The 22,719-nt window shown below is 36.0% G+C and overlaps 1 protein-coding gene and 1 long non-coding RNA gene across 2 annotated transcripts; both read left to right on the forward strand.

Annotated features, from left to right (window-relative positions):
* Positions 1-11,742: 11,742 nt before the first annotated feature.
* Positions 11,743-13,863, forward strand: LOC133823351 (pentatricopeptide repeat-containing protein At2g35030, mitochondrial). The gene has a single exon (XM_062256037.1). It carries the CDS (start codon positions 11,883-11,885, stop codon positions 13,779-13,781), a length of 1,899 nt encoding a protein of 632 aa, XP_062112021.1. The 5' UTR covers positions 11,743-11,882; the 3' UTR covers positions 13,782-13,863.
* A 260-nt stretch (positions 13,864-14,123) lies between these two features.
* Positions 14,124-17,080, forward strand: LOC133823352 (uncharacterized). Its single transcript, XR_009888261.1, has 3 exons — positions 14,124-14,434; positions 14,905-15,020; positions 16,542-17,080. It is a non-coding gene; the product is annotated as an uncharacterized LOC133823352 (long non-coding RNA).
* Positions 17,081-22,719: the final 5,639 nt, after the last annotated feature.

The following is a 22,719-nucleotide window of genomic DNA, read 5'->3' on the forward strand; positions in this document are numbered from 1 at the left end:
TTTATAAAAGTGAAATAGCGATACTTTCAGGAACAAGTTGTTTTAAACAATTAAAAAGTTTAGACTGTCAAATGCTCTCTCTGAAAAAGAAAGCGATGATTTTTCCTAAACCTTAAAAACTATTCAATATATATTTTCTTAATCAAACCTCTCTAGATCTCATGTGTTGAGTACATCTAGAGAGTTCTAAATCAACCTTTTGAATCCTACATGCACACACACGTCCTTATGTGTTTAAGGATTGGTCTAGAAGATCAAGGTGTGAACTTTCAGAATCTGGATCGAAAGATCGTTAATTTAATACAAAAAGATTCAAGGACACTTGACAGGCTACAAGAGGTAATCTCTAATTTATTTGTATGTGATTTAATATACCTATATATGTATGATTATGACTGGTATTAATATATATTTTTTAAATGACCCATTCTGCTGCGTATCTCTGATTTACACTTTTAATACCAACACTTACCAATTCCTTTGCCCTTGTTGGGAGGACTAGCCACTACATTAGCTTTCGAAGTCTCTCCATTAGACTCCTTCTCATTCTTATCTCTAGAACGAGATTCTTCTTCAATTCTCAAGTGTTTCAGAATTTCCTCCAATGAAATATCCTCATTCCTATGGAGAATTTTCTTCCTATAGCCTCTCCAAGAAGGAGGTAACTTGGTTGTAATGACACCAATAAGGAATTGTTCCGGAAATACAATATTGAGTGTAGACAACTTATTGAAAATAACTTGCAACTCATGTATTTGAGGGAGAAGGGGTTTATTATCATGACACTTAAATTCCATATATTTAGTAATAAGGAGTTTCTCCGTACCTTCTCCTTCTTCTTCTTCTTCTTCTTCTTCTTCTTCTTCTTCTTCTTACTTCTTTTCCAAGGCCTCCCAAATATTCTTGGTTGTCTTGGTGTTGGTGTAGAGATCATAGAGCCTATTAGAAAGAGCATTGAGGATGTGACCCCTACATATCAATTCATCTTCTTGGCACTTCTTCCTTTCTTTGACAACTTCTTGAGTATCATCTTCTTTGGGCTCTCCCCAGGATTTAGTTCTTTATCGAAGATGTAGAAAACCTTCAAAGTAGTAAGCAAGAATCTAATCTTGTCTTGCCAATGAGCAAAGTTAGTCCCATCAAACCTATCCAATCTTACAAAGTCTTGAGTCATGAATTTTAATGCCGAAAAAGAGTTAGATTCTTCCATGATATGCTATTTCAAATTATAGAGTATTAGAGTGTTGAGGGAGAGTGAGATAACACCATCTCAAAATTTTGAGTTTACACAAAAATTTGATTGAAAGAGACTAAATAAAGATTGAGAAGGATTATGCAAATCCAATTTGGTGAATGATCTTTTTCAACATTGATGAACCTTCAAAAACCCTTATAGATCCATCACTTTGAGCAAATCCTTAGAACAAAAGCAAAACCACAAATCCAAGGCTTATACACGTTTCTTAACACTGTTCTAATACTCTATTTCCTAGCCACCATTGATGTTTGAGGTGCTTTTTAGGAGGAAATGAGGATTGAGATTGGACAAGCCTTAAACTCACAAAGTCAAGCACTATCTTTACGAGTTCTTGGAGAAAACTTGAGATTCTTGGAGAAAGAGAGAGAGAGAGAAATATTAGAGAGAGATTGGAGAGAGTGATCAAATATTAGAAAACTCTATTTTGACCCTTATATAGAGTTGACACCGTCATTAGGTCTAACCAATAGGATTAAACCTATAAAATATGTCATTTAGAACAATTTACGTAACTTGTATGGACTCTTGTAGGTGATGTATCGCCTACATGCAAGCGAAGTATTGCCTGCCAAGCGATATGTTGCCTACATGCAAGCGATGCAGGCGATTTTATGCCATTTGAATAGCAACGCATCGCCATCCTCTCTGATTTTGGACCCCTCCAAATATCCTAAAATGATCCAAATGCTACCAAACTTTTTTGGGGACCCTTATATACCTGTATGCATCACTTTGGACCCAAAAACACATTTTTAAAGTGCCAACAATTGAAACTCAAATTTCACGTCTTCACCATGTGAAATTCACTAAGTGTTTATACCTAGCTTGTATTTTAACACTTATATTTTGTATACCAATCATAACAACCTCTAGCTCACGTAATGTGCATTCAGCTCACTGCCGACACATGGAATACATTGGCTTGAATTCCTGATGACTCGAAGACTTTATATGCATAATTAATGTATTGTAACCCTTTCCTGATAAATGTGTAATATCATATAATAAATGTATTTAAGGTATTTATTTGTACATTTGGGAAGTTACTCATTCTTGTAAGTTACCCAATATTGAACGGTACCCGAATTTGTCCATTGAACCCTTATAAATGGAGAGGGAATGGACTGATAAGGGGACCAAAATTTGTATGCAAAAACTCTGCCAAAATTGTCTTAAACAATTTTTTTCAGAGATCCTAAACAGAATAACATAGACTCGCTGACTATGTGAATTTTAATCACCAAACCACGTAAAAGTTCTTGTGAGATATTTACTAACGGTTTCATAAAAAATCGAATTATATATTTTGGACTTCTTAGTCTTCTGTTGGTGAAAAACCGCGTCAACAGATTGGTGCTTGTTACAAAAACAATAAGAGTGCGCAGCGAAATGGCATGGTGGGCCCAGTTTGAAAACAACAACAAAATTTCCACCTCTCATATAAATAGTTTATATGTTCAAGAATACATACAGGAACCATTAATATGCAATATCATTAATCATGCAACATATATATATATACATACTTATATATATTATATGCTCATGTATACAAATATTTGAGGGCATAAATATTTACCTCTTGAAGCCTATCAAGTGTTCTTGAGTCTTTTTGCATAAATAACGATCTTCCTATCCAACGCTTTGAGTAATCATACCACAATCTTCCTGAGTGTTCTCTACACCTCAAGATGTGTGTGGGTACATAGAGAACAATAGTTTGTAATATAGAAATAACAAGTTTATCTCAACACATGAGTATTTGGATTATGACTTGAGAAATGTTGGAATAATAAGAGAAAAAGATGAGAATTTCTTGTTTGACAATTTTCTGAAACTCTTCTGAATCACACTTATTCTTCTCTTATTATCACACAATATATATTATATATTACATTATTATTCATAATAATAATAATAATATAATACAATTATAATGATGATATGACTTGCTTTAGGTAATATCTAACTTACCAAATTTGAAAAACTCTATTTTCAAATTATTAATTAATTAAATAAATAAAATAAAAACAATATCGATATTTTACTAGTATCATATACACGCATGGCACAATAAAAGTCTATTAATCAAATTATTATTTAATTAAATAAATAAAATAAAAACAATATCGATACTTTACCAGTATCATATACACGCATGGCATAGTCCTTGGATTGTGTCATGCGTGTAGCACTATTCCCTTTTTAGGGAATATTGTATTTTTTATATTTACTTTTATTTATTTAATTAATTAAATTATTCCCAAAAAATATTGTATTATCTTTTTAATGAAAAGATCACAACCATAATTCAAAATTTAAATTTAAAATTTAAAATTTAAAATTAAAAATTCAAATTATTGGTCATCATTATCATCATCTTTTAAAAATCAATAAATCAAAACTATTTTGACTTACCATTTTTATTTTCTCCCACTCAAATAAAATAAATAATTTCAAAAATTAATTAATTAATTTTATATATTTAGAAAATTCTATATTTAAATAAATAAATATATTTTTTTAATTTAATAATTAATTCCAAATTAATTATTCAATCTCAATTATCATATAATTGTATATTTGACCCGAAGAATAAAATTCTCATCAAATTTCCAAATTACAGTTTTACCCTTGTATCAACTCTCACCTTGATATGGTGTTGATAGAGTCACCCTGGGAACTTATGGACCTATAATATCAAGCTCCAATAAATATTAGATTATTAATCAAAGATCTTTAGTTAAATAATCATATTTATTAATCTCATGATTACTCCACTATAAATATGAGATTGAACTCTTGATAATTATGACATATATTTACATAGTACTTTATTAAAGAATAAAGTGTCGATTGATATAATCATTACATACAACGTTAATCATCTATTAATGGTTAATAATTAAAAAGGGAATAAAATTATCGTTTTAACCTTTTAACTATATCTAGTTCCTAGTGTACCATTGACTTTCCTAGTGAAGGTTGTGTCACAACAAGTTTGCGAAGTGAGCGCTCATAACTTTTTTAGTTCCAAAAGTCAACACAATAAGGAACCATTATTCAATCTATAAGAAGGTATAGATTCCATATCTGTTAAACTATGTCCCCAACCATATATATTATTGAGTTCCCAAAACAATTGTTCTTAGCTTGATCATTCTGACAAACTTCAACGCATAAATCAAAGGATCGGATGACATATATAAGAGTTCATAGTAACCTCAGGATTAAGATTATCGTGTATATGATCATCATTTGATGTATTTGATTAATACTACGAAATGATGTTTAAACAAGTATTAACAAATCACATCTGGTCCAGTTCTATATATCACTATATATAAAGTACCTTCACTAAACTAGTGACCCAGATCTAGGTCACTTGCATTCATAATACTAGTGAACTGTACTAGCAGTAATTAATCTAAAGATTCCATAACTTTATTTACTGCGAATTGTTTTAAGTTCATTATGTCAATCTCGATCCTCTCATACCACTATGAGATTAAGACCACATAGATGAACTTTGGAGTTTTATGATATTTACTTAATATTATCAACATAATATCGGACATAGTCTATATATATAATAATTCAATTTAATTGTTTATTTCATTTAAACATCTGTCAACTACAATTGCTTTAAGGTCACTATTCTCAACAATCTCCCACTTTCCCTAAAGAAAATTGAGGCATCTCTCTCAATGTGACATTCACATTATCCTGAATGAATTTGTCTAACAAAATCCTCGTAAGTAGTGGTAACGCCCCAACTCCAGGGACCGCTACAGTGCATATTGCAAACAGTGCTAAACTCGCTAATCGAGTCGTTTAGCCATAAACGTGTAACTAAGTGTGATTAGCGGTTTAGGGGTTAAAAACTTTGGTTAAGATATAACGTTTCACTAGAACGTTTACTGTATACATTGGGATCCCAAAAATATAATTTCAGAGTTTATTACAAGAAAGTGTTTACAACAGGCCGTTATAAGCGGCAAAACAGGGTTCAGCCCTAGTTCCACTTTCAAACCTCGCCCAAGTATTGGTCGAGCAGCTGCATATGTACACGTCATCACCTAAGCTCTCCAACTCAAGGACGGTCCAGCTTCCTTTTGCCTTTACCTGCACCACAAAGCACCCGTGAGCCGAAGCCCAGCAAGAAAACTCATATGCTCATAAACAGTCATATCTTGATATCAAATCATATCTGGCATGCCTAGCATTCATAGCTCTACTCAGCATGCAAACGAATTCAAACAGATGCTGGGGTATCCAGGATAAGAAGTCCTGGCCTTCTGATTGGAGGACTATCAAGTCAATCCTAATCAGATGAGTGTCGCAACACTTGAAGTTCCGATAAACCATGCTGAGTGACCGTCAAGCGAGTCACTAATTCAAGTGGAAGGGTGGCTGTTGGGTAAGTCTCTAACCTTCAACAGGTTCTGGTAAACCATGCTGAGTGACCAACAAGCAAGTCACTGGGGCCTCAGTGCCCAAGCCATGCATATGATGATCAAAATGATCATGTAGAGCTCATAGCTCTGATCAGTTGAGTGAATATCACTTGAGGTTCTGGTAAACCATACTGAGTGACTGACAACCAGGTCACTAGGGGCCCGGTGCCCATTTCCTGCAATGGCTCTACTTGACTAGCCCTTGGCTAGATAAATGCTTGTTTATATTCATCGAACTTGAGGTCGGTCCTGCATTAATGCTCTTTGAGTCATTCAATGCAAAGGGTCGATTAGATCCAATCGACAAAGCTTGCACTACACACTAGGGTTGTCATGACTAGTGAGTTAGCACAATGTGACCAGTGCCCAGTACCACTGCCGAACCTGACTAGTGAGTCACGGCTTCACAGTTGATACTAACACCTTTGCCAATTCTGACTAATGAGTCAGCCCTGTGTGACCAGTGCCCAGTACCACTGTCGAACCTGACTAATGAGTCACAGCTTCACAGTTGATACTAGCACCTATGCCAAATCTGACTAATTAGTCAGTGCCATGCACAAGTAAGCAATGCTATCAATGTGTACCATATGCCAATTATCCAAGAATAGGGCATTCAGCATGCTTACTAAACAGTTGCTAGCATAATTATGATCATGCACAAACACAAAGACTCAAGCTCTGACCAATCTCATATTCATCATTCCTGGCATGCCCTAATCACATGTTTCTCGTGCATCACATGCATCACATTTAGCCAACCAGCATGTCTTAATAATAATCATATGCAAATGGGCAAGATTGCCAAGCATTCATTATGCTATCAATGTTTACATTTAAACATTCAACATGCATCAATCATAACCATGCATGTCACACATGGGGTGCAGTTTTCTTACCTTTGGTCAAAGCACAGGTTACCAACAAATGAGCCACAAGCACGATCCTGATTCCAAGCCTCTAGTGTTAACCTAGTCACAACCACAAATGATGATCCAATGAGTTCATGTTCTAAAACCAACCCTTGAACTAAAACTTAGCCTCCAAGACATCAATCCTCACTAATCCGGGTAGTAGGAATGATCCCGAGGCCTAAAACCATGCTTCCGGGGTCAAAACGAGCAAACGGGGTGAAAACAGGGCAAGGGCTGCGGCCCTAGCACCTTGGGCCGCGGCCCCCAGGGTTCTCTAAGGCTAGGGCCGCGGCGTCCTCCATCAAGGGCCGCGGCACCCAGCAAGGCCAATTTCCTGACACCTGCTTCTTCGAACTAGGGCCACAGCGCTCAAGAACAGGGCCGCGGCCCAACTTCGGGGCAGCCATTTTTCCTTCGTTTTAACCTTTTAAAACCTCCCAAAAACATGTCTAAACATTCCCAAATCATTAAATCAAAGTTTCCAAAATCCCCAATGGTCCAAAACCACCAAAACCCAAGGTTCAAACCAACCAAAAACTCAACAATTAACAAAGTCCGATTCTATGCTGAGAAACTTTAAAAACTTCAAACTTCAAACTTGAATTACCACCGATTGAGTTGTTTCCAACTAAATCCTCCAGATAATAAGCTTCTAATTCTCCTTAGGATTGCTATGCCTCGATCCTCGCTTGATTCCGAGTCCTAGAACTCAAGTTATCTTCGAAAATGCGATCGGGAACGAAAAGGGAACTTTAGGGAGAGAGAACGTACAGAACGTTTCTTTTCTTTCTTAAAAGGTTACTTCAAGCTTAAGTAGCTTCCAATAAAACCTAATGCTCGGGGTCCCGAAAACACCCCCGGGGACATTATAGTCAAAACTTCCAGAATTTCCCTCTAGTCTTACTAACTCCCAATTTATCACCAAATATTAATTCCCATTACCCAATAACCTGGTAATGCTCTAAATACCCCTTGACTTACTCCAAGTCAAGCTTAAACCCCGTTGTGACTTTCCCACTAGCTTACCTCCTAGGATCGTCTTGTGCTAGGTAACCCTGGCATAACCAAATAATAAAAAAGCACCACGCCCATTTCACATATATGCCAAAAATGCCCGAAATGGCCAAAATATGAAAATCACCCAATTAATCACAAATGGGTTCACATGCATATTTAATACACCTAACACATGCATATTATCATTAAATAGCATAATAAATCAATTATGGCCCTCCCGGCCTCCTAATCAAGGTCCTAAACCTTATTAGGAAATTTAGGGCATTACAGTAGTTTTGTAAGAAACTGTTTTGAAGCTATCTTCAAGATCATTACATCCATTATGTAAAATTTCCTTGAATTAAATGATACTTCATTTCACGTGTTTTCCTTCTCATGATTTATCAGGTCTTCTATAATAGTTATATCTCCATTGCTTTCGCAATGAGATACTAGTAGCTTATTCAAGTCTGAAACCCTTTCTAGAATGGCAAAGAACTCAACTAAATCAAATAACCTATTTAACTGATCAATAGCTACTACATTTAGGCTTTTATGGTGAAACATACTAATCTGAAATGTCCAACACATTTCCAAATTAATGTGTTTCATCCACAGTTATAGAAACTGATTTTGATATCAATCTTTGAAGATCTCTATCTGGTTTACAATCAGTTCATCCTTTGGATTTTAGGTCACTGCCTAAATACACAAACATATAATCTCTATTATATTCAAGATACTCAAAGAATCATATCCTTATAATTATTCAATGACTCAATCCAAAATTGGATTGACAACTGCTGACTATTCCCACCGTTTAACAAATGTGTTGACGATGAAATCTCGTAAATAAAGTTAGATCGAAAAACTCAAAGGTAAGTATGAAGATATTTAGATAAGAACTTAGAATGAACTTATGGAAGGATCAACACAGATCAACAATGGAGTGAGCCTTTGTATATTGCTTAATAGCTTGAGTGTACAATGATTTTCCAACCCCTTATTCTGAGGGGTCTAGGTCTATTTATAGCTGGGCTCTTATGGCCCCTTATACATGGTGGTCTCTCGGGACAAAATAGTACATGAGTACACTGTCAGGGTAGTAGCACTGGTGGTAGTGGTGTTGGAAGTGTGGTGGTCTGCTCTAGTACGTGTCAGGGGTCTGTAAAAGTACTCCTGTCTTGGCACCATATTATTCCTCCACTACTTGTCGGGTATGGACCTTATAAGCGTGTTGAGGGGGTCCGTACCATGTACCATTCTTGTACTGCCATTACTTGTCTGGCATGGACATCGTGTCCGTACTCTAACTCCTTTTGGTTTTCAGGCGCATATCGTACTTGTACGGCCTCCTCAAACCACAAGTTTTTATCCTCGCAAGGTATCTTATTCCCATGGACTTCAAGTGTTGAAACCCTTATACATTATTCTAAGGTGCTTGGCAATTATGGACCTTGCGGGATGGCTCCATAAAAATGAGCTGAGTGGTGTCTCGTGATGCCTTCGTCGAGACACCCCCAGCAATCCTTGTGATGGGTGGTCATGCAAGGTGAGGCCCTTAGGCGCGCAAGACGGCACCTAGGCGAGGCTCTTAGGCACGCGAGACGGCACTTGGGCGAGGCCCCTAGGCGAGCGAGACGGCACCTGGGCGAGGCCCCTAGGCGCGCGAGACGGCACCTGGGCGAGGCCCCTAGGCGCGCGAGACAGCACCTGGATGAGGCGAGGGCTGCGACTGCATGAGGTGCGAGGCCCGTGGCTGCGTGAGGTGCGAGGCCATGGCTGCGTGAGGCGTGAGGCCACAGGAGAACCTGCGCGAGATGGCACCTAGGCAAGGCCTCTTGGAGTGAGGCCATGATGCATGACCCTTGGCGCGGGGTGCTTGGTGGTGTCGTGAGGCGAGGCGCGCGAGCCCCTGGTGGTGTCGCGAGGCCATGCGCGCGCGGGTCCCTGGTGGTGTCACGAGGCATATGACTTAGGTGCCCTCGACATGTATGGCTCTGGTGCCCTTTCCATGTAACTAGGTGTATGCCTCGGGTGCCTTTGACAACCCTTACACGTGTGAGTGCACCTCGACCCATGAGCATGTCAACCTCGCGCGGGTACGCCGGACCTCACTATGTGAGGCCCTTGTGCACCCATCCTCTTGCAATATTTATTTTGGCCCCTTAGTTTAGCAGGGCCAAACCTCAAGGCTCATAATGTATTGTTTCCCTTGAGACAATCTCCCGTATCCGAAAGGCCTACAGGCTCGAGCCCAATAGCATGACTAAGTGACCTTTATCCCCGTGTTCCAACCAGGGACTGGAGATTTTTTTTTCTTGGTGGATTTTTGGTATCCACAAAATGTTAATTTGAAGACATAACATTCGATACATTAAACAATCCATCACTGAGTTGTAGGAATATTGTCTCATGTCCTTTTTTTTGTAAAAGAATAAATGAACATTATTATTTAGATAATACATTCTCCTGACCGGGAAGGCAAAAAGTCTTTCTTGGACTTTTGTAAACTAAATTATTTCTACCACCTTTTCTTATTCTTAGCCAATACTCTACTTTTTGAGGGGAGCACCACTCCATGCCACATCTCTTTGCAATTCTTGCTAATTTTTACTATTGAACATTTTTTTTTATATGTAAATTCTTTCTTAGTTGATATATTAGAAAAAAGAATGTTCTTCCACATTGTATTAGAGAGGAATATACAACTTCATCCATGACACTTTGGTCATACTCTGTGTGAGAATACTATCTTCAAGCTGATGAAAGATGTCAAGGGCACTTGTAAGTGGAAAATCAATACATCTTTTTCTTTCTTTTGATTTGTTTGTTATCTTAGGAGAACAAAATCTGTACTGTGAATATTTTTATGATTGGTTAAATATATGGTGAAATTGATTAGGCACGAAGAGGTGCAAAACTATAATGATTTCACAAAAAGTCAACATGTGAGAATTGACTTTCGGGATAAGCATTTATAAATCATCTTTTTGGGTCAAAAGTGTTTCGTTGGAGTATATGAGGGTACCCAAAAAGTTTGGGAGCATTTGGGGATGTTTTGAGACAAGTTTTGGAGCGTCAAATTAGTGGCATCAGCAATGTGTCGCTCGTTTGTGAAGCAAGCACGTCGCCTGGCTGTTCGTACGAATCCGTACATTGACGTGTTTTGCCTCCAAAATTAAAATTAAAATGCTCTAATCTCATTGGTTGAGTCTAATGAGGTTCCTATACTATTTAAATGATTCATTTGAGTTAATTGGTGACTTGATCACTCACATATTTCTATCTCTAAAAGAACTCTCTCTCTCTCTCTCTCTCTCTCTCTTCGGCTTTCAAGATTACTAATTTTCTCCAAAATCTTCAGCAAGAAAGCTTGACTTGTATGAAGATTCAATGCTTGTGAATTTTAATCACATTCCATTGTTGTAGCTTCAAGCGATTCCAAGAAGGAGGCTGGGAATAGAGATTTTTGGACAACAATTCTTCATTTGTGTAAAGCCTTGTAACATTTGTGGTTCATATAAAATCATAGTCTTGTGATCATAAACAAAAATATTATATAATATAATATATATGATTGTGTATATATATTATAACTAGTTGATGTAACTAAGATTCGAATTATAATGATGATAATATTATAATCTTGTTCATGATATAATCAAATATGTAAAACTTAAGTTATCTCAAAACTCTCACGTTTTATGTCTTTAATTATTTTCCTTTTTATTTTTTTTGTCCTAAAACATGAAATTAATATGTTTTATATAAATTATAATTTAAAAATACTATGAGATACAAAAATAATATTACAATGTATAATAAAAGCTATATTAAAGTGGTTGTTAATTTAAACTTACTAAAATAAAATAATATCTAATACATATAATTTATAAAATTATTTTTTGAAAAATAATAATTAAGAATTAAATATTAAATATTATTTATTTTATTATAAAATTAATTTATTTTAAATATTTTTATTTTGGGTAATATATAATAAATAAGTTTATTGCAAATTTTTTCCAAAAGTTAGTTTTAGAAAAAATTAAAAGTTGAATTTTGTTTAATTTCTGCATAAATTATTTTATCACTATTTACCAAACACCATTAATTCATAGCTTTTCAGAAAGCAAATTTTAGAATTTTTTTTTTACTTTTTATTAAGTAGTCCCAAACGGGACCTTTATGCTCGAGTAAAATTCTCGCGACCCAAACAGATACACAAAAATACATATAAAGAAATTTATTGTAATGAGACCAAAACACCTCCTTTCGAGCTTTGCTCCGATTACAATCACTAGCAGAGGCGACCCTAGAGTTGTGCACTATTCTACGGAGTTTAAGAATGCGCCTAAAATCACATTGTCCAGAAAAGATTATAGCGCTAACTCTGAAGTTGCACGGTCCAACTGGTTGATTACGAAGCTAAGTCGAGATGGCAAAATATATGAGGCACGTAAGGTGTTTGATGAAATGCCTGAGACAGATGTTATAACTTGGACGACGGTAATTACTGGGTATGTCAAATGTGGGATGATTGAGGAGGCTAGGAAGTTGTTTGATAGGATAGATGCTAAGAAAGATGTGATCACTTGGACCACCATGATTAGTGGGTATAAAAGGATGGAAAAGATTGATGAAGCAGAGAGATTGTTTCTTGAGATGCCCGAGAAGAATGTTATATCTTGTAACACTATGATTGAAGTGTATTCACGAAATGGTCAGGTGGATTTAGCTTTAGATTTGTTTGAGAGGATGCAGGTAAAGAATGTTGTTTCTTGGAATACAATCATCACAGGTTTGGCGCAAAGAGGGAGGATAGAGGATGCTCGAAGGATTTTTAATTTGATGCCTGAAAGAGATGTTATATCATGGACAACAATGGTTACAAGTTTATCTCGAAATGGGATGGTTGGTGATGCTCGAGTACTTTTTGATAGAATGCCAATTCGGAATGTGGTGTCGTGGAACACAATGATTACAGGTTATGCACAAAATATGAGGTTGAATGAGGCTTTTGAATTGTTTCAGAGGATGCCGGAAAGGAACATGACTTCATGGAATACAATGATCACTGGTTTTATTAAGAATGGTGAATTAAAGAGGGCATGGAACTTGTTCAATGAAATGCCCCATAGGAATTCTATCTCTTGGACAGCAATGATCACTAGCCTTATACAAGATGGAAAAAATGAAGAAGCGCTGAAGATGTTTTCTAAAATGGTGGCAGTAGAAGGGATGAAACCTAATGAAGCAACTTTTGTGAGTGTTTTGAGTGCCTGTAGTAACTTAGCCGGTCTTGGTGAGGGACAACAAATACATCAGATGATAAGTAAAACTGTCTATCAGGATTCTGAAATATTGGTATCTGCGCTCATAAACATGTACTCAAAATGTGGAAAGTTGAGTAGTGCAAGAAAGATGTTTGATGATGGATTGACAAGCCATAGGGATTTGGTATCTTGGAATGGCATGATTGCTGCCTATGCTCATCATGGATTTGGTTTAAAGGCAATCAAATTGTTCGATGAAATGCGAGGCTTTGGTTTTAAACCCAATGATGTCACCTATGTGGGACTGCTCTCAGCATGCAGTCATGCTGGTTTGGTGGAGGAGGGCTTACTTTACTTTGATGTGCTTGTTAGAGATGGATCAATACAAGTCAGAGAAGATCATTATACATGCTATGTTGATCTCTGTGGAAGAGCAGGGAAGCTCAACCAAGCATTTGATTTCATTGAGCGGCTGGGGACTAAGGCATCAGCAACAATTTGGGGAGCTCTTCTTGCCGGATGTAATGTTTACGGTGACATGAATATTGGGAAGCTGGCTGCAGAGAAAATCCTAGAAGGTGAGCCAGATAGTGCTGGCACTTACTTGCTCTTATCTAACATCTATGCTTCCTCTGGGAAATGGAGAGAAGCTGCAAAAGTGAGGTTAAAAATGAAGGAAAAAGGATTGAAGAAGCAACCTGGTTGTAGTTGGATAGAAGTTGGAAATAGGGTACATGTATTTGTAGTTGGTGATAAGTCTAATAATCAATCTAAACTTATTTATTCTTTGCTTACTGATCTTCATGAAAAGATGAAGAAGCTTGGGTATGTATCAAATAATGATTTGAGTTTGGATGAGGATGTATCAGTAACTTGAGTTTCCGATTGGCAAATAAGGTGTGAATATATAACAAATTCTTACCCTCTAACATTCTACTAAGAATGATTCCTTACTTTTATTCCATGTGCCATTGCCATCAGCTTATATATGAATTTATTTACAAGAAGAAATCTAATTATAAATTATGAGAGGATTTTTTTTTTTTGCATCACCATGATCATTGCCAAATATAATAAGTGCTGCTATTTAAAATAAACAAACAGGCTTCTGGTAAGAAACTCAGAATGTTGCTAATTTTGATTACATGAAATAGGTAGTTATGGTTGAAAACTGTCTGAAAGCTTTAACTAAGTGGGGCTTGAGCTGAAATTTCCAAATCACATGTTGAATCTGATCATGTGTTTACAATTTTTGTTATTATCATATGAGCCAAAGTAAGTTGGTTACTCCATTAATGAGAGTGAGAATGACAGAGTACCTATATTTTCCAAATGTTTTAGTTACAATTAATAATTAGGTTCCTAAGGCAAGAAGAGAAGTCAGGACAAGGGAAAGAATATGGTTATTTAACTTCTCATAAAAACAAAGCATATGTATGTAGGTTCAATTTGCATTCAATGAATAGACTATTGGTGCCAATTGAACTAGGAATTATGTGAGTGTTTTCGTGCGTGTGGGGGTGTGTGCAGGTATTTTTCTTTGTATTTGGCTTCTTTTTTCTTGTCTGTTTTTATTTTTTTTTAAAGATTTTTTTTTTGCTGGCATGATTGAAGTTTGAACATGATCCATGTAACTATGTATCTATATTGACAATTAAGCGAACATAGTTATAGTCATCCTATTATAATTTCTGATAATAATGATTTGTTATATTGCTTTTTTTTAAAGGAACTCTGGTTTCTTTATTATAAATATAGATTTATATATTAGAGAACAAGTTGCAGTAATGGTAAGCTTGCTAAGGTCTTGTAAAGCAATGGCGCTTTGGGGACCATTGACCCTTAAACTTCTATTTTTTATTTATTTAATTTGTTTTAGAGAATAAATGAATGATGAATGGCACAATATTAGACAACCAACCTCATTTTTAGGGAGTTCATTCAAACACAGTACTTTTCTTACCTTCTTTTTTTACTAAATATAATTTGTTTGAATCTAGGATTATTAATGCCCCGATTCTTGAATTGCATAAAAGTAAGAAAAAACAGTATAAGTCAGCTAGCTGGATAAGAACTGGCAGCCAAGCAAAATCCACATGGAATCAAATGGAGTGTGGTATGTAGTCTCTAGATTTTTAAGCCTTGATTTGTGAAATGGTGGTCCTTTGTTTCTACATTTATCATATGTCATTCTCAACCTGTTTGTTGAGGACCTTTGATGGCAACTTCTGATTTATTATTTATGCTTCGGTTCACAGCCCTTCAATTATTATTCTAAATTCTGGGTATGCCTTTGAGTAAATTCCCAGCTCGTTTTTTAAGATTTTGGACTCATCCATTTGTTTTTTTTTCACCCTCAAATTAACAAAAATAGAGGAGTATCATGTATTTACATTTTTTTTGGAGCAAAGATAACTTTGTTGATTATAACATAAAGTCTTACAACTTAGAAAATATAAACATCCTCCACAATGACTGATCAACGAATATAGATTAGGAACATTCCTGGAAATTGAATAACATACTTGTTATATCCTTTAACAAAGATCCAAGTATGTTGAAAAATGTTATTCTTTTAGCAAATGTAGACACAACTATTAGACAATCTGTTTTGTTTTGACAATGTGGACCGAGAGTCCTAATGAGAGAATCAAATCCAAAGCCACCATTAATGTCACAAATTCTGCTTGCATAAATGTAAAGCACCCTACAAAATACAAAACGAAAGAAAACAAAAAAACATCATAAAAGAGAAAAAATTATGATAACATAACCTAAATATAGTAATTATATTGAAATTGATACATGTAGATATACATATAAAATACTCTTATATTAGAACTAAAAATAATAGTACCGAAGAGACGGAAGCCCGTATCAATTTACTAATACATTGTACAAATAACACAAATCAAATCTTCACTCTAGTACATAGCTATGTCCCACGTCAAACTACAAAACAAATAGGGAAAAATATCTTAGTATACAAACATAATACAATAACAAAATAATAATTATAAAAGATTAGCAAGATGCATTAAATCTTGGAAAAATCAAATTAATATTTATTTAAGAAAATTAGTGAAAAGGTTTATTCAATTAAAAAAAAAAGATTTTTAATAATAAAAAATTATAAAAAAATATATGATAATTCTGTCAATAAAGAAAAAAATTAACTACGGTAAGGAAAAAACAATAAAATATAAAAGCAGATAAAATAGATATATGTTTTTTTAAAATAAAAATAGATAATACTAATAATAATAAAATAAGCTAATTAAATTATATATTCATTTAAAAATTAAATAATAAAAATATACGCTTATATACATAAGAAGTGTATTTTTTTTTTTGAGTAAACATAGGAGGTGTATTTTAAACTAGAAAAAATAAGAAGAATTTTTTTATAATATAACTATTGAAAATATTATTTAAATAAAAATAGTTTTGAAGAGAGAGAAATGAAAAGCTAAACCATCTTTTTCTATTACTCCCCGCTGACTAAAAACTAATAAATGTTATAAAAAAAGCTATTGTATCACAAAAAAGTTTATATTATAATAAAAAATATATATAAAAAGTAAACCCTTTGGAAATTATACTAAAAACTATCAGCTGGGTTGAAATGTACTAAAAGGTTAAACAGGGAGGGTGTCGGTGGTGGCTCTACTAGGATCACTTCGTGGTGTGCACCTTTTGTGGGGGTGTCTGAATGTTGATACTTCTGTGGTGGAAGGGCGTGGCTGTATTAGAGTTGGTGGGGTCATTTGGGATGCCAATTGTGTTGTTTTGGCTTCTTGGGCAGCTGGTGTTCCAAACACTTTCTCTGTTGCTGTTGCTGAGCTGTTAGCAGTCTGCTATGGTCTACAAGTGGATTTTTACCTGGATTCAAAATTGATATTGTTGAGAGTGACTCTAGCAAAGTAAATGCATGGATCCTAAAGTTTTCTGGGACTCGTTTGTTAAGTCATGTTTTGGTTGATATTATTCAGTTCTTAGATGCTGTCGGTGGTGGCTTTTGTCAAGCTATTTTGCTCTTTGCGAATGGTGTGGCCTGCATACTGGCGACTTCTCTTAGTAGTTTTATAGAAGAGTTTATTTGGACAAATTATTGTTCCCGATTTATTAGTTCTCCTGTAACAATTGATTTCAATTAATAAATGTTTTTTCCTTAAATATATATATACATACATATTTTAATAAAAGAAGATATTTAAATAGTTAATTTTTTTTTTTAAGAAAACTATTCCCATAACAAATCTATATATTTATATAAATAAGAGCTATAGGAAGGTGAGGTGACTTTCTAGACTTATTTATATATGATTTATCTATTTTATCATAATTTATGATTTTTTTTATTTATTAAAAGAATTATTAACAATTTAAAAAATCTATATAGTCTCACGTGATTTTCAAATCATTGCGATGTTATACTTTTAAGCTATATATGAAGTATCATTCATTCATTTTGATTTGTAATATGTCCAAATATTAGTTTTTTTTTTCTTATATAGGTGAGGTGACTTCCTAGAATCATTTATATATGATTTATCTATTTTATCATAATTTGTGATTTTTTTTATTTAACAAAAGAATTATTAACAATTTAAAAAATCTATACAGTCCCATATGATTTACAAATCATTGCGATGGTATACTTTTAGGCTATATATAATGAATCATTCATTCATTTTGATTTGTAATATGTCCAATTATTAGTTTTTTTTTTCTTATATAGGCAATTGATTTAACTCAATCTTGCTAAATATTTTTTTAGTTATATTAATAATTAACATATTATTTATATATGAGGTGAGGTGGCTTCCTAGAATCATTTATATATGATTTATTTATTTTCTCATAATTTGTTATTTTTTCTATTTTTTTATTTATCAAAATAATTAATTAATAATTTAAAAAATTCATATAGTCTCACAACCATTGTAATGTTATACTTTTAGGCTATATATATATACATATATCTTCTATATACTTATATAAAGAAGAGCCTTAAGGAGGTGAGGTGGGAACCTAGAATCATTTTTATATGATTTATCTATTTTTTATAATTTGTGATTTTTTTATTTGACAAAAGAATTATTAACAATTTAAAATAATCCATATAGTCTCACACGGTTTACAAATCATTGTAATGTTATATTTTTAGGCTATATATAAAGTACCATTAATTCATTTTGATTTGTAATATGTCTAAATATTAATATTTTTTTCTTATATAGGTGATTGATTTAACTCAATCTTGCCAAATAATTTTTTTTAGTTATATTAATATTTAACATATTATTTATATTTAAATATGAGGCGAGGTGGCTTTCTAGAATCCTTTATATATGATTTATCTATTTTTTTTATTTAACAAAAGAATTAATTAATCATTTAAAAATTCCTATAGTCCCACATCGCCATTGTGATGTTATACTTTTAGGCTATATATATATATGTGTTGACCCTTGATTTGGCCAACGACACGGAGTCAAAATACTGACAAATAATAAAAAGGAAATTAAGGAGAGAATCAAATGGGAAGAAAATGACACAAGTGATTTATAGTGGTTCGGCCCAACTATGCGGTAATAACCTACGTCCACTTAGTGTTCTTATTGATGTTGAATCCCAATGCAGTGATCAAAGAGCTAGGATTCTTGAGTTTCACCAGCCTTAGGAGAATTACAACACTTTGTCGATAATCACACTATGCTCTCTCTATGGGTATTCAAATTCAAGGTTCAAAAGTCCTTTCTTTGAGCCCTCTCATTCATATTTATAGCCTAAAGGGGGTTATATGGGCCAATGAGCCTTAATTATCCTTAATATCAGCGTATCAAGGCAATAAAGAGAAAATATAATAAATGTAGTTATTACAAGATTTTGTATTTTAAAGGAAATAAATTGAAGCATGCGACCAGACTGGTCGCATCTAAACACGAGATCTGATGAAGCAATAGACATCTGGTCGATAGGCGAACAACATCCCTTCACCTTGATGCTGCCACGTGCCAACCACGTGTAATAAATTCTTGCCACGTCATCAAAAGCCATTTTTGAGTAAACATTTGCCCCCCAAGTTTATTTTACTGCGACCAGCATAAAGTAAACTTAGGAGACTGACCCTTCGCATACCCCACCAAATCTATCAGAGCCGTCCATGCCTTCTTGAAAAAGGCAACCAATCATGTCTTTCCAGTTTCCCAAAAGTTGTCTGATGGCTATCGTGCTTCCCCATGCCTTGAAAAATTAATTCCATTATTACCTCTTTTACAGCGCCATGATCAATATAAATAACCCACTCTCTTCATTTGTTACTTTTTACCAATCCTCTTGCCTTCAAGAACTCTGAAGAACAAAGTAAAACAGACCCATAAAATCTCACTGATCCAAGGTGCGCCTGTCCAATCGTTTGAAATCTCCACTCCAATCTTTCATCCAAGTAAGTTTTCTGATCGATTTCTTTCTGTTATGCTGTGTTGTGTCTGTTTTCCCTTTATTTTGATCTCTGAGTTCTTGATTATCTTTGTCAGTTCGTGCGAAATAATTTCGGGGTAAATGGGTATGCTGATCTACGCTAAATATGATAGGAAAATAACACCTTACTGGGGTTAGGAACTAGTTTGGTAGTTAGGATCATGAATTTAGGGCGTAAAATCGAAGTAAAAATTCTATTTTTAAGCTTGTAGAAAAAACTGGGTTTTCCCCAAAAAAGTTTTTATTTATGCTTCTTAATCTGTTTTCCAAACTGCTCGTATGTAATTTAGTGTTTTTGCTAGAATGCTGCTAGTCGTATAAAAGCTTAACTTTTATACGCGAGCAACATTATTCCAACTCTTAACACTTCTTGGTCTTTTGGGCCGTAGATTCTCATCTCCCCTTCTCTGTTCACAGATTTTCATGCAAGATCCGTGGGGAGGTGAGAGGCCAATTGACGACGACCTGCTCGCTCAGCTGCTTGTGGACGAAGAACAGCCGTCGCTACTCATCCCAGAGATTCATTTTTATCGTATTCCACCCAACAAAACTCCTTCCAGTCTATCAAATATGGGTAGAGTAAAATCCTCCGCCCAGAAAAAGAAACCATCTAAACCTTCTGAAAATCAGCCTGCTTCTCAGGCTGAAATTCCCTCGACCAGTGGTAGAGCCGAAACCACTAGTCCCGAAATCCAAAGACAGGTCTGCCCCCGCGATGTACTTCAGCCAAATGTCGAATGGTACCTTGCTCCTCCTAGTCAAATCACTGCTAGGATGGTAAACAATTTCCTCAGGAAGTATGGACTTTCTGGGGTAACTTTATTCCTTCCTACCACCGACCAACGAGCAAACCTGCCTGGCGGCACCTTCAGCGCCTGGTCGAGGTATCATATTGAGGCAGGAGCAATCCTGCCTCTCCATCCTTTCTTCCAAGGAGTGGCCAATTACTTCGGGGTTGCTCCTTTCCAAATAACCCCGAACGGGTATAGAATGCTTTCCGCACTCTATATCCTTTACAACCATAAAAAATGGCTTGTCCCTTCGCCTCATGAGATCAATTACCTGTTCGATCTCAAATCTAACCCCAACCAGGACAACACGGAGTTTTTTCATTTTTGCCACCAGGAATCGACTCGCACCTTCCTGAGTGGGACTACCTACAAGTCCAATGTAGGGAAGTACTACCAGGAGTACTTTTTAACTACTGATCTGGTCGCCAACAACCTAGCCTTCACCCAAGGAGGTAACTTATTTGTTCTCTTGGTCGTTTATTTCTTTTTATCATCTGCATTCTCCTTAGAAAATTAGCTCTCTTTAGGTCCATGGCTGTGACTAACTCCCACTCTAGAAATGGAGATTCGAGCAGCACTACTGCCCAGCATGACTGACGTAGAAAAAATTGTCAAGCAGCTGGTCACTGAAGCCAACTTAAGGCTGGTCGGGCTTCTGACACCTCACCAGGACGTGAGGGAGTCAATGGTGGGGAGTGCCACTGGTGGAGAGATTCCCGAGCAGCACCCGGACGTGTCGCAACCTCCAAGGAGGAGGACAACTGGAGTGACAATCAGGGAACCCTCCAGCACCCCGCGTGTAGATGCTCCCCCTGCCTCTTTGGGAAAGGGAAAAAGAAAGTATCCAAACCCCCTGCTACCATCGACGAGTGTTCAGATGAGAACGATACTGTCTTCTCATTCTTAGACAGTTTGCCCATTCCCTGTCATTTATTTGACGGGGATGGCAACTTTAAGTACACTCCAAATTTAAATTCAGATTTCTTCCAGGCAGTGAGTGAGTGTAGCAGTAGTTCAGTAAGTCATGTAGCTACCAATAGTTATAGCACGGGTACTTTACTTATAATTTCCTTGCTTTCATTTTTAACTCCAACTACACATGTCGTCTAACTTCTCACAATACTTCTTCACTTGCAGATATGTCGTCTGGAGATATGTTTGATCGCTACACTGCACCTGCTGCTCCATCGAGCAGGAAGAAAGAAAGCAAGCGGCACCGCGGGGAAAGAAGCAAGGCCCCTTCAACCAAGAAGGTCCGGATTGAGAATCTTCTAGCTGCTGCTCCTTCAAAGGAAACAACACCACCACCGGCACTACTCGACCAGTAATCTCCTCCTGCACTAGCCGAGCAAAACTCTACCCCTCCAGCACCAACCGATTAGACACCTCAGGGCAACCAACCTGAAGACGCCATGACCAGCACCGTAGTTGGCTCAGCCATAGAGAGGATATTGAAACTCTCAAAGCACAAACGCAGCGAAGAGGCCATTTTCGGCACCAACTCCATGGAGGCCGATCAGATAATCAACTGAGGGCTGAACGAGATAGCCAGTGTAAGTTGCTTTTCTTTAGCTGAGTTATTTTACTTTGTCATTTTCTGCCATCATCTTATCTTCACCTGATCGCAGGGATTACTGACTATAACTGCTGGTTGGCGTCGCACGGGGGCTTTGGTCACCCAGACCAAAGAATCCGACACCAAGTACACTGAGGCGATGAAGGTGCTCGAGAGGAAGAACACTGAATTGCTCGAGAAAAACATTGAATTGCTTAGCAAGAACAACAAACTGCTCGAGCAAAACACCCAGCTGACCGAAGAGCTGCTGCAGTTCCGAACTTCCCTGGACAAAGCCAATGCGGACAAAGAGAAGTTTAAGGAGTGTGCTAGACTTAACTTCTAAGAGGCCAAACAACTTGAGGTTGATCTGATCACGAACAGAAAGGAGACTGAGGAGTTGTAGGGACGCGTCAAGGAGCTTGAGGAGACGAATGCCAACAACTTGGAGAAGTATAGGGAAGCCACCCACCTTTGCTTCTATGAGTTCTAGAAGCATAACCGTGGGGCCAACTTCAACTATCTTTCCGAGCGCCTGATGCAAACTCAAATAGCCCGGTGCACTATTCGCCTGGAGGAAAAAGAAAGAGCCAAAATTCCTGCCTCCCCAGAAATCTCCTAAGCAACGGGGATTGATGGCGCGGAAAATGAAGCTGGAACTACTGTCGACCAGGACACTCCTCAAGACCCTCCTGCCTCGTAGTGTTTTTATGTTTCTTTCTTTATCTTTTAGATACACGACCTACGGGTCGTGATGTAAAGACAATTTCTATTTTTTATTGCTGCATGGGAAACTTTTTTTTTCTTTTAACAAACAATTACATCCGAGCAGTAACTGCTCGCGGTGTAAAAGGATTCATTTTTGGTATTATATAATATTTTCATCTTATTATAACACTTGTTCGCATGACCAAACTTAGCATAGCACTTTGGTTTGATTTAATAAAATAACAAAATTTTGAAAAATACTCTAAGTACCTTAG

This window comes from Humulus lupulus, chromosome 3 (genome assembly GCF_963169125.1).
Source record: "Humulus lupulus chromosome 3, drHumLupu1.1, whole genome shotgun sequence".
NCBI lineage: Eukaryota > Viridiplantae > Streptophyta > Magnoliopsida > Rosales > Cannabaceae > Humulus > Humulus lupulus.

Excerpts from the sequence above, each read along its gene's own strand:
- LOC133823351 (XM_062256037.1), top strand. The coding sequence starts at position 11,883 with ATGAGACCAAAACACCTCCTTTCGAGCTTTGCTCCGATTACAATCACT.